Below are 12,335 nucleotides of genomic sequence, written 5' to 3'. Positions count from 1 at the left end.
TCTGTGTTTTCTATCGTTCTGCTAGTTCCTATGTATTTGATTCGCGTGTCAGCCAACCATGCCAATTCAACCCACTCCACAGAACACACATCAACTTCACTGTGGCTTACATTAACATAACACTGACACAACATGCGAATCAAACACATAGGAACTAGCAGAACGATAGAAAACACAGACAACACAATACCCAGAATGCATCTGGCTAACAACCCCAGCCAGGTCATTACAATATATATTCGGATTGTCTACATTCAAAGGAACTACTTCCTCTTCCGCCTTTCATAGTCATGTGCGAAATATGTGCCTTGGCGTGCGCACTCACAACAATGGCTGAGCGTAATTGTGTGAACGTATTTTATCTCCACAAAAAGCTGAGACGTGGTTTGCGATACATGTGGCAAAGAAGTGCTCCAAGAGTGAGGTGCTGTGGGCATACTAGGGAGACATTCAAAAGGGCTGTTGGGGGGGGGGGGATACATTTTACAGGGTTTATTTATCGGATAAAATACGTTAAATGTCCCCGTTATTATTGGCCGGCCCGGAAACAGCGGGGGTGTCCAAATTCAGAGGCTGCTTCCACCTGAGGACCCGGAAAGCCGGGTAGTACGTCACGAGCTCCCTCAGTGGAGTGAAACTCTGCTGTCGGCTCCTTGCTATCTAAAATATAACCGGGCGCTGGCGTAAACTCTTCTGTTTAATCTTTTTCTGTTTGACGTTTATTCAGCTGTGTGAAAACCCCGGAGGAACCCTCCCGAGGGATTAATACAGTTAAATTGAATTGAATCTAATCTAATAACTTTAATCTCAGCCAAACCGATTTACTCACGGACAAATAAAACACTGAAAAAGCCAAACAATAACATTTTTAAGTTATCAAAGTGACTTATATATCATGTTTAACCCGAGTGGTGAAAGACCGCGGGGGTTTGAAAACGATGTGTCGGTCGGCTCAGATATTTGAAGTTTACACAGCTACATTCTCACCTGAAAATATGTTAAAAAAAATTTTTGCGACCCAGAAAGAGAAATAAGAGTAATATTAAAACTAAGTCGCTGCCGCCATTGTTGGAAACTGGAATTGGCTGCGATATGGTTTTTTAATTTTGTTGTCCGGGTGGAAAATCTGGAAAAATTCGGGAGAATGGTGGCTCCGGGAGATTTTCGGGAGGGGCACTGAAATTCGGGATTCTCCCAGAAAAATCAGCAGGGTTGGCATGTATGGTTGTGGCAACATCGCTAACCTTGTCAAACACCTCAGAGTAAATCATATCACAGAATATGAGGCGCGTATGTTGAGATGAACTGAAGAGGAGGAGAGGGACAGGTGCTGCTAGGGCGAGACAGACGTTTGTCATGGAGTCCTTTAGTGCTGCAGGCAGGCAAGGTGTTCAAATAGACTTCAGGTTTTTTATTTCTATATGATGAACTCTGCATTATTAAGTGATAAGAACAAGTAATCTGATGTCCTGTAATCATTATGACGCTATAATTTGAGATACAATAAATAAAATACGTTTTTGTACAAAGTATTGTATTGGATCAGTATCGTCAATGCCACCCTGAATATTACTTGGTATCGGATCGGAAAGGAAATCAGTGGTATCGCACATCACTTGTGCGTAACAAGCAAGCGAATAATGCAGAAAACAGATTTTTAGACGGGAAACTGTTCTTGAAGTACACTGAGAAAGAGAGAGTGAGCTGTGCATGAAGTGTGATTTTATTGTGGTGGAAGCAAAACAGCAAAAGTCAGAGGGAATTCATGACGATGTTTACGTGAAGCATAGTTTGGATCTTTCAGCCCCGACCGTGTCCGTGCTTTTGGGTGAGATAGGCGACATCTCACTGATTCTGATCCGCGGGTCCACGCTGTGTGTTTACTCCTTTGAGCAGAATCCGTGTACCTGCTCTCATTTACTGTTTTAGCTGTTTGGTCGTTGTCAAAATTTTCTGAGGTTTCACCTGAGATTCTGGTTTTTAAGGCAAAACAAATTTATATTAAAAAATCGATTCAGGATTTTAATGAATCAATATCACGTTATCCAAGCCAGAATCGATTGTAATCGATAAATCGATTATCAAAACCCACCCCTACTACAAGACCACCCATCTCCCATGCTACAGTCAGCAAACTGCTTGCTAAGTTTCGTGAAACTGGTTCAGTGTTGGATTTGCCAAAATGTGGACGCAATAAAACTGTTACTAATGAAGAAACATCAGTGGCTGTCCTAGCTTCATTCAGCAAGAGCCCACAGCATAGCACTCGCCGCATGTCACTGGAGAGTGGCAGTAGTCGAACATCCCTTCGGCAGATATTAGCTACTCACAAATGGCACCCTTACAAACTCCAACTACTGTAGCATCTTTTAAAGGCATTAGAAAGCTGCTGATATTCTACCTAATCTTGTGATCATTGCACTAGCCGTAGCTCAGCCGCAACAAGAAGTGGTCATTCCTATATTCAAAGATCACCTCTTCCGAAAGAAGCGAAACCTACTAACAAGGTTATTCACATGGTGTGGAACAACTGAAGATGATGGAGACCAACTACCAGATACTAAAAATATTTCCAAAACACTTTTACAAGAGTTTGAGCTAATATATTTCAAATACTGGGGGAAAAAAATTACCATCTGCTGTTAGTGGCAATTCTTTTGAGGCTGATGAAAAGGAGTGTGCGAGCACTTATTCATGCTGTGCTCTCACATGCTGCAGAAAAGTCCCACTACAAACCACCTGTTCCACACCACAACTTACTCTTTGACAACATGTTGTCTGACGTCAGGATCAAAGACCTGCATATAGATGAAAAATAAATTAAATAGGATTGATGAGGCCATTTACCAAGCGCTCCATAGCAAAACATTTTGTAAATAAAAACATTTACTAATGTTACTGAATGACCGGGACCCAGTACCGGGAAACAGATCCATATAATTAAAAGCACTTGATCGAGTCTATGCAGACTCCAGCCCTGAGTGCGGCTGAAAAGGTTAAAAAAAACAGGTCTTCTGTGGAAATCTGTATCGAGAACTTGGTGAAGCATGTCATTCAAAATGCTGACTCGTCCTGCTCTTCTGAAAAAGCCGATGCCATCTGGCCTAGAATTAAAAAAATTCAAATCCCTGCTGAAAATGGTAAATTCTCACTAATATGGTGTACAAGTCTCTCATTGAGAAATGGAAAGACCCAGATGTCATACTGACATTAGACCACAGATACGTTTAATAGCTCATTATTAAGGTCTTCAAAGAGTATGCCATCACTATATTGGAAAGTCAAACTTTCATCAGAAGCTTCTTTTCCTCTGTGGGTCAAGCTTAGGGGTCACACACAGACAAAACAAATGAATCCATCAGGATTGCCTGTAAATATTTATTTCAAATTATTTGGACCATGTAAGTGTATTAGTTGACATCAAAGTGAGCCTTTAAATTGCCTAACAACAAACAATTCAAACAAGGCAATTTATTTCACATCCAGTGAATCATTTTAAAAACCCCAAGACCGGTTTGAGGCAGATGGCCACCCCTCACTGAGCCTGGTTCTGCCAGAGGTTTCTCTCTCACTCATTCACACACCGGTCATGGCAAGCTACATTGTAGCCACAGCTGCCCGGGGCTCACTGACAGAGGCGTGGCTGCTGGACACTGGCCATGTTCACCCCGATAATAAGAAAAGTCTACAGCTTGTTGAATATTTTATTTATTTTTGTGTAAACATCAAATGTATGTCATGTCTATCATATCTATCAGTCACACAGATGGATAGATCACAGGGGGCTGTGGGTGATGAATTAATTATAAACATTTTTGCTTCTCTATTGAGGCATGCAAATAATCAACTGTAAATGAGTTTATAAATATATTAGACAAAAATACTCTTACACAGTAAATGTGTTTGGGACATCTTTAAACAGGTATTCTGTATTTAAACATTTACATATATCATATATTGATCAATGGTCATGACAATTTGCATTTTAATGACAAGGAAACTGACCTCACAGCCCATTTTTCTTCAGTGGTGTTAGTTCCAGTCATTATGCAAACCCGCTGTTTATAGAGTTGAGGAAACCTTTTCTGTCACTTGGATGAGTGACGAAACGTTTCTCCCACTGAAAACGCTACGTCCAGATGAACAGAATCAACTTTTCGGGATTAGTAAGAAAAAGTAAATAAATTTAGTAATTACAACCAGGTGACTTTTGTAATCTAAGATATTTGTTGCTTAAAGATTGGAGATTGGAATGTTGCTGGAAATGTTATTAATAATATGTAGCTGTGTAAGTTACATTAAGTATAGCAGAGATGAATTTGATATTAAGCTGATGATGCTTAGATTCATTGACTGAATTCCACCTCCATACTATCTAGTAAAAAGACAGCATAAAGAGTGTACTGTCAGTGTAGAGGATGGAACAGGACAACTCATGAAACATCTGCTTACATTTTGTTACCTTCAGTTGTGTAACTCCACAAACAGCAGTAAACCTCGGAGCAGCAGCAGCCAAGATCAGGTGATCAAAAATAAATCAATCAATCAATCAAATCAATTGAAATTGTGACACTAAACTGATTTTGGATTTTGGAAAAGAAATGATGAAACAGTATTTATAATATGATGGAAAGGTGACTTTGTCATGCTCACACGATCGAAATGAAACTAGATTAGACATCAAGAGGGAAAATACAATTAAATAAAATATATAAAACACAGATTTGTGCTAACCGTAGGTAAATAAAGGCTAATTCAAATGAAGTTGGCAAAGTAAACTACTTTAGTAGCAAACAAAATGTAGTCTGTCCTCACAGTCACGAGCCTTCCAAGCACCCTTATTGGCTCCTGTCACCTGTAGGGCTCCACACTTCATATTGGGTTGTGGACACATTGGTTTTCCCCCTTGACCCCAGGCCTCGTAGTCCATCTCCTGCCCATCCACCCAGAGCCAGTCCCCAGGCAGGAAACGCAAGCCAATCCAGACGATTTCAGTGGTGTTAAGTGTGTTCAGCTCTTTCTGGATCAGCAGCTTCTCGGTCTCAGATGCCACACTGGCCAGGTCCTTGTAGCGCTCTCTGCAGTACTCCAAGGCTTCCTCCCAAGTCTTTTCCTCCATCACCACTTCTGCACTGTAGCAGAAGAAGGTTGTTTGATACAATAGGGTTGCATCGTACCACTTGCTTTCCTGCATACAGCCACGATCTTCATTACCCTGACAGTTGTCAGGTTGATTTTCCGCCCAGAAATTCCTGGACACCACTTCACCTCCTGACCATCTCCAGTTCTCATTACCTGGCAAATTTCTCACCAGTCCTATCCAGATATGGTGAGTGACATTTCTGGAGAGCTGCTTTAGTTTGTTGACATCCTTCTCAGTACTTACAGGGGCCAGGTCTGTGTAGTTCTGCCGACAGTAACTCTGAGCTTCAAGCCAATCCATTTTCTGGTCAACATAAATGTACTTGGTAAGCGTTCCAGACAAATTCAGCAAGAGCAGGATGAAGGTGAAGAGTTGATCCATTGTTGTCTTCTTTAGAAGAATCTTTCATAGCAATGAGGAGCCCAAGACGTTTGTAAGATATATGCTGGAGATGTGAGCATGTCATAAAGTATTTGCATAACAGGACATCCCTTTTATTCTAAGAACCTATTTGCTTTCAGCAGTAGGGACACAGGCTTCTGACTTATACTTGTTCAAGCAGCTCATGTATTTATTAGTCATTGTAAAATGAAACTGTCACGGTCTGGCGAGAGCAGACTGTATGTATTGTGAAGAGTGGACCCAAAATGCAGACACCAAGGAACTTGGATCAAAACTTGAGTATCAACAAAAAGCGAGCCGTTTAATGAGGCTGGCAGAAAAGGTACAAATAAAGGGCAAGGCAAACAGAAATAAAACTAACATTAACCTAAACTGGGAGAACTAAACAAACAACATGGAAAAACCTGGACATGAAACCTAGAAACATGGCATGGAGAACATGGCGTGAACAACAGACGACCTGACAATCACACACTGAAAACAGAGGACTTAAATACACAGGAGGTGATTAGGGGAAGTGGAGACACATGAGGAAACAGCTGGCACACATGAACATAATGACGTCACAGTGGGAGAGTAAAACTGAACATGATGAACACAGAACACCAGACCTCTTCACAATAAAACAGGAAACATAATGAGACATAGACATGACAACCCGAACTTGACAACGTAAGACACAGACATGAAACGCATGAAGAGCAGGGGAGATTTAACATGGTTGGAAACACGAGGGGAAAATAATAACTAGAAACACTTAGGCATAATAATACAAACTTGATAACAAATAAACTTAGGAAACCTGATAAGCTTAAACATACACTATGAACATCAAAAGAACTGAAACTCAAAACACTGGGTCATAAGACCCAGGACCGTGACAGAAACTGGACTAAGGTGGATTTTTAAAGTACAAAACAATTTAAATGAAACTTTCATCTCATAAATTAAATTAAAGTTTTTGAATCTGGTTAAATCTTTTATTTTAACTTCAACTAATTAAACTACTTCTAGAGGTACACATATTTTCTCCTCCCATTTACGTATAATTATCTCAAAAGTGTACAAAGTTGTAAATATAAAACATTCATAATAGCGTGAAAGTTCTACTTACTTTACTACTACATATTATAGCATCTTGTCAAATCCATGAAAGTGAAAGCTTGTTTAAATATAAGCAATTTAATTCGAGTTCAAATTAGTTACTGTTAAATGTATTCAGCTATAGTTAAAGAAAGAGATTCTAGGTCAGGTTATTTACTTTATTTCATATTAACTGAGCCTAACCATAAAAATGAGTGACTCAGTTTATTTCATGATCATTGTACTTAAACACACTAATGAGAACCATGAGAACCAAGGAGATTACTTTGGGAAATAGTTTTCTTTCAGGGATCCCCAAAAACACTGAAAATATACTGTGGACAGCCAAGCCACAAACCACACCCAACCACAACACATACACAAGATGAAAAAAACCACAAGGTTATCGGGAGAAGTTAAACAAATTTTTATTTTCCATAAGGCAAAAATGAAATGTTGCTTGGTTCACATCAGACAAGAAAATCATAATATTCAGGAAGAAGGCAAAGTCATTTTTCATACCACTGCGTCAGCCCCCTTGGAAAACAAATGAAGAGGTCAAGAAAGCAAATTCAAAGAGGAATGAATAAATATGTAATACAAATGGTTTATTTGTTTGTTTTTCTGAACTGCTTTTTGTTCTGCTTTCAACATTTTTGCTTTAATTCTGTATATTGCATCTTTGTCTTTTTATATGTAGAAGTGGCCAGTGGTCTCATTATACTGTAAACGTCAAATGTTTTCACCCATTAAATACTTTTTGAGGATAGTGAAGATTACATCGCAGAGTTTGTATCTAGGGGTCCAAATGATTGGACTCTGAATGGTACTCATGGCCATTGATTATTGTCATTGATCAATGATCATTGGTCACTGATGAATGGTCTTTAATCGGTGGTCTTGAAAATTTGCATATTAATGATCAAGAAGCTTGCCTCACACCCCATTGTTCAGCAGTGGTGCTGGTTTCAGTGATTATGCAAATGCATTGTTTATAAGGTTGGGGAAACCTGCATTTAGCTGAGACTGAAGAAGTCACTTGGATGAGTGATGAAATGGTTCTCCCACTGAAAACATTATGTCCAGTAGTGATGGGAATTCCGGCTCTTTTTAGAGAACTGTACGGTGGCCCTGAGAGGCCAAACAGACTGCAACTTCAGACAACACCTGCAAAAAGAAAAACGCTGGAAAACACACAAAACACAACAGAAATAGGAAAAAACACAATGGAAATTTTTCTGGGGAGACAACCCGACGGACCAGTTGCACGAACCAAAACATGCTAACAAGTGCGCTGGGACTGGGAGACACTTCAAAAAAGTGGAGGAGAGGTAAATGTGTTGTAATTATAGGATTCCAATAATACTACAGATATCTGGAATATAAATACATGTTTTAGTTCATGCAAGTGGTGTGTATTTGTGAGCATTTAAACACTGCAGAGAGTACAATTAACAGTATTTTGTCTAAGTCCCCCATTGTAGAAATTCATTTCACCGAAACAATAACGTGGTGCACAGTGTGACATTAAAAAAGCGCATACCTTTGACGCTGCGTTTTCTCCGTTTTCCTCGTCCACACGTAAATGCAAAAACTGAGTTTTCGAAAATATCCACCCTGGCAGGCGTTTTTAAAAATCTCAGTTTTCAGTGACCGAAAACGCCGTTTACGTGTGGACAAAGGTGCAAACGCATAGAAAAATCTCAGTTTTTAAAAATACCCGGGTACGTGTGGACGTAGCCTTAGAGCCTGAGTACCTGGCCTTCTTTCAGGTACTAGGTGGCGCGCAGGAGAGTATTCAACACGAGAGGACTTCAATGCTCACCTGGGCAATGACCGTATGACCTAGAGGGATGTGACTGCCCAATCTGAACCCAAATGGTGGTGACAGGTTAATCAGATTTTGAAGTTGCTTTAGGCACTTTGTGATCAACAAACAAATTATATTTTGTTTCAGAAGGCAAAGTAGTTTTTCATAGTAACTAATTAAAACCATTAACCTAAATACTGAGAACAGACTTTACATCGTTTTCAGACCCCTGTGGTCTTTCGCTACTCAGGTTAAACATGATATACAAGTCACTTAGATAACTTAAAAATATAATTGTTTGGCTTTTTTCAGCGTTTTATTTCTTTCTAAGTAAATCGCTTTGGCTGAGATTAAAGTTATAGTTTTCACATCTGAATAAACGTCAAACAGAAAACTGGTTAAACAGAAGTGTGAGGTTGTCGAGAATTTACTCCAGTGTCGTGTTATTTATTAGCGAGAAAGGAGCAGATGACTTAGTCTATTAAACTCCACCGAGACAGCTGGTAATGCAAATCTGAAGGCTAGACCGTCCCATTTCACAGCCTCGCACTTCCGGCCTTCTCGGTCTTCGAAGGAGCCGGCCCACGCAAACCACGAAGGCTGGGTCTCCCGAAGTGTGCGGCCTATGAATTTGGACATAGCTTTTGTGTGTGTGAGTAAGAGAGATAGTGAGAATGTAAAATATTATCTGTTAATGATATAGTTGACATGATGTTGCATACTCTATGCTATTAATTTTAAAACTGAAGTGCTGCTAATTGAACAGTATGTGCTGTAATGCATTAATACAATGTACCAGAATAGAACAGAATGGAATAATACAGTGAACAGGAGCAATGAGAAGTATGCAATGTAATGATGAGCACTCCTAAAGATCTGCAGAAAGGTTCACAGAATCATTTTCCCACTGAATCGACAGGGTAACTCAAAGCCATCAGGTACCATTCTGAGCAGTAGAGGGCAGCGCAGACTGTCTATTGACATCATGTATAGATGCTGCGCAATGGAAGTATTATCTTTCCTATGTATTGAGATAAAAATAATGGAGTCAAACTAACTTACAACAACCTAGAAATTTGTATAGAATGTTCTTCCCACAAACAAAGCTTCAGGTATTTCATTGGTGACTTTTATGTTGCAACAAGTCTTTAGTAGACTATAGCATAATGGTAAATGGCCTGTATTTGTATAGCACTTTACTTAGACCCTAAGGACCCCAAAGCGCTTTACACTACATTCAGTCATCCACCCATTGACACACCGGTCATGGCAAGCTACATTGTAGCCAGGGACCCAATACCACTGACGAATGTTCTGTAAATATTTATTTCAAATTATTTGGACCATGTAAGTGTATTAGTTGACATCAAAGTGAGCCTTTAAATTGCCTAACAACAAACAATTCAAACAAGGCAATTTATTTCACATCCAGTGAATCATTTTAAAAACCCCAAGACCGGTTTGAGGCAGATGGCCACCCCTCACTGAGCCTGGTTCTGCCAGAGGTTTCTCTCTCACTCATTCACACACCGGTCATGGCAAGCTACATTGTAGCCACAGCTGCCCGGGGCTCACTGACAGAGGCGTGGCTGCTGGACACTGGCCATGTTCACCCCGATAATAAGAAAAGTCTACAGCTTGTTGAATATTTTATTTATTTTTGTGTAAACATCAAATGTATGTCATGTCTATCATATCTATCAGTCACACAGATGGATAGATCACAGGGGGCTGTGGGTGATGAATTAATTATAAACATTTTTGCTTCTCTATTGAGGCATGCAAATAATCAACTGTAAATGAGTTTATAAATATATTAGACAAAAATACTCTTACACAGTAAATGTGTTTGGGACATCTTTAAACAGGTATTCTGTATTTAAACATTTACATATATCATATATTGATCAATGGTCATGACAATTTGCATTTTAATGACAAGGAAACTGACCTCACAGCCCATTTTTCTCCAGTGGTGTTAGTTCCAGTCATTATGCAAACCCGCTGTTTATAGAGTTGAGGAAACCTTTTCTGTCACTTGGATGAGTGACGAAACGTTTCTCCCACTGAAAACGCTACGTCCAGATGAACAGAATCAACTTTTCGGGATTAGTAAGAAAAAGTAAATAAATTTAGTAATTACAACCAGGTGACTTTTGTAATCTAAGATATTTGTTGCTTAAAGATTGGAGATTGGAATGTTGCTGGAAATGTTATTAATAATATGTAGCTGTGTAAGTTACATTAAGTATAGCAGAGATGAATTTGATATTAAGCTGATGATGCTTAGATTCATTGACTGAATTCCACCTCCATACTATCTAGTAAAAAGACAGCATAAAGAGTGTACTGTCAGTGTAGAGGATGGAACAGGACAACTCATGAAACATCTGCTTACATTTTGTTACCTTCAGTTGTGTAACTCCACAAACAGCAGTAAACCTCGGAGCAGCAGCAGCCAAGATCAGGTGATCAAAAATAAATCAATCAATCAATCAAATCAATTGAAATTGTGACACTAAACTGATTTTGGATTTTGGAAAAGAAATGATGAAACAGTATTTATAATATGATGGAAAGGTGACTTTGTCATGCTCACACGATCGAAATGAAACTAGATTAGACATCAAGAGGGAAAATACAATTAAATAAAATATATAAAACACAGATTTGTGCTAACCGTAGGTAAATAAAGGCTAATTCAAATGAAGTTGGCAAAGTAAACTACTTCAGTAGCAAACAAAATGTAGTCTGTCCTCACAGTCACGAGCCTTCCAAGCACCCTTATTGGCTCCTGTCACCTGTAGGGCTCCACACTTCATATTGGGTTGTGGACACATTGGTTTTCCCCCTTGACCCCAGGCCTCGTAGTCCATCTCCTGCCCATCCACCCAGAGCCAGTCCCCAGGCAGGAAACGCAAGCCAATCCAGACGATTTCAGTGGTGTTAAGTGTGTTCAGCTCTTTCTGGATCAGCAGCTTCTCGGTCTCAGATGCCACACTGGCCAGGTCCTTGTAGCGCTCTCTGCAGTACTCCAAGGCTTCCTCCCAAGTCTTTTCCTCCATCACCACTTCTGCACTGTAGCAGAAGAAGGTTGTTTGATACAATAGGGTTGCATCGTACCACTTGCTTTCCTGCATACAGCCACGATCTTCATTACCCTGACAGTTGTCAGGTTGATTTTCCGCCCAGAAATTCCTGGACACCACTTCACCTCCTGACCATCTCCAGTTCTCATTACCTGGCAAATTTCTCACCAGTCCTATCCAGATATGGTGAGTGACATTTCCGGAGAGCTGCTTTAGTTTGTTGACATCCTTCTCAGTACTTACAGGGGCCAGGTCTGTGTAGTTCTGCCGACAGTAACTCTGAGCTTCAAGCCAATCCATTTTCTGGTCAACATAAATGTACTTGGTAAGCGTTCCAGACAAATTCAGCAAGAGCAGGATGAAGGTGAAGAGTTGATCCATTGTTGTCTTCTTTAGAAGAATCTTTCATAGCAATGAGGAGCCCAAGACGTTTGTAAAATATATGCTGGATTTGTCAACTTTGCCATTCAAAAATATTTGCATATCAGGATGGCCCTTTTATTCTGAGAACTCGTTTGTTCTCAGCAGCAGAGACACGCACCTACTGCTCACATGTACTTCTTCAAGTAGCTGATTTATCAATTTATTAATCACCATAAACTAAACAGTGCAATAAAAGTTGGACGAAATCTTCAGCTCAAATGTCCTATGATGGCTCCTGAGTCGTTGAGCCAGTGTGTTGAGTTTATTCTCTTATGTTTTCAGTCCAGAGTTTTTGTATTAATATCCAGTGGTTCTTTTAAATTATGTTTTGGATAATTTTTGGATTTCTTTGTTATTATTTAGTCATTGAGCTTCAGTTACTGTC

General features: G+C 39.7%; 1 protein-coding gene across 1 annotated transcript; it reads right to left on the bottom strand.

Moving 5' to 3' along the window:
• Positions 1-10,076: 10,076 nt before the first annotated feature.
• LOC145424508 (macrophage mannose receptor 1-like) lies at positions 10,077-11,928 on the bottom strand. The gene has a single exon (XM_080297873.1). It carries the CDS (start codon positions 11,906-11,908, stop codon positions 11,168-11,170), a length of 741 nt encoding a protein of 246 aa, XP_080153999.1. The 5' UTR covers positions 11,909-11,928; the 3' UTR covers positions 10,077-11,167.
• Positions 11,929-12,335: the final 407 nt, after the last annotated feature.

This window comes from Astatotilapia calliptera, chromosome 23 (assembly GCF_964374335.1).
Source record: "Astatotilapia calliptera chromosome 23, fAstCal68.1, whole genome shotgun sequence".
NCBI lineage: Eukaryota > Metazoa > Chordata > Actinopteri > Cichliformes > Cichlidae > Astatotilapia > Astatotilapia calliptera.
This window is presented reverse-complemented; position numbering and strand designations above follow the sequence as displayed.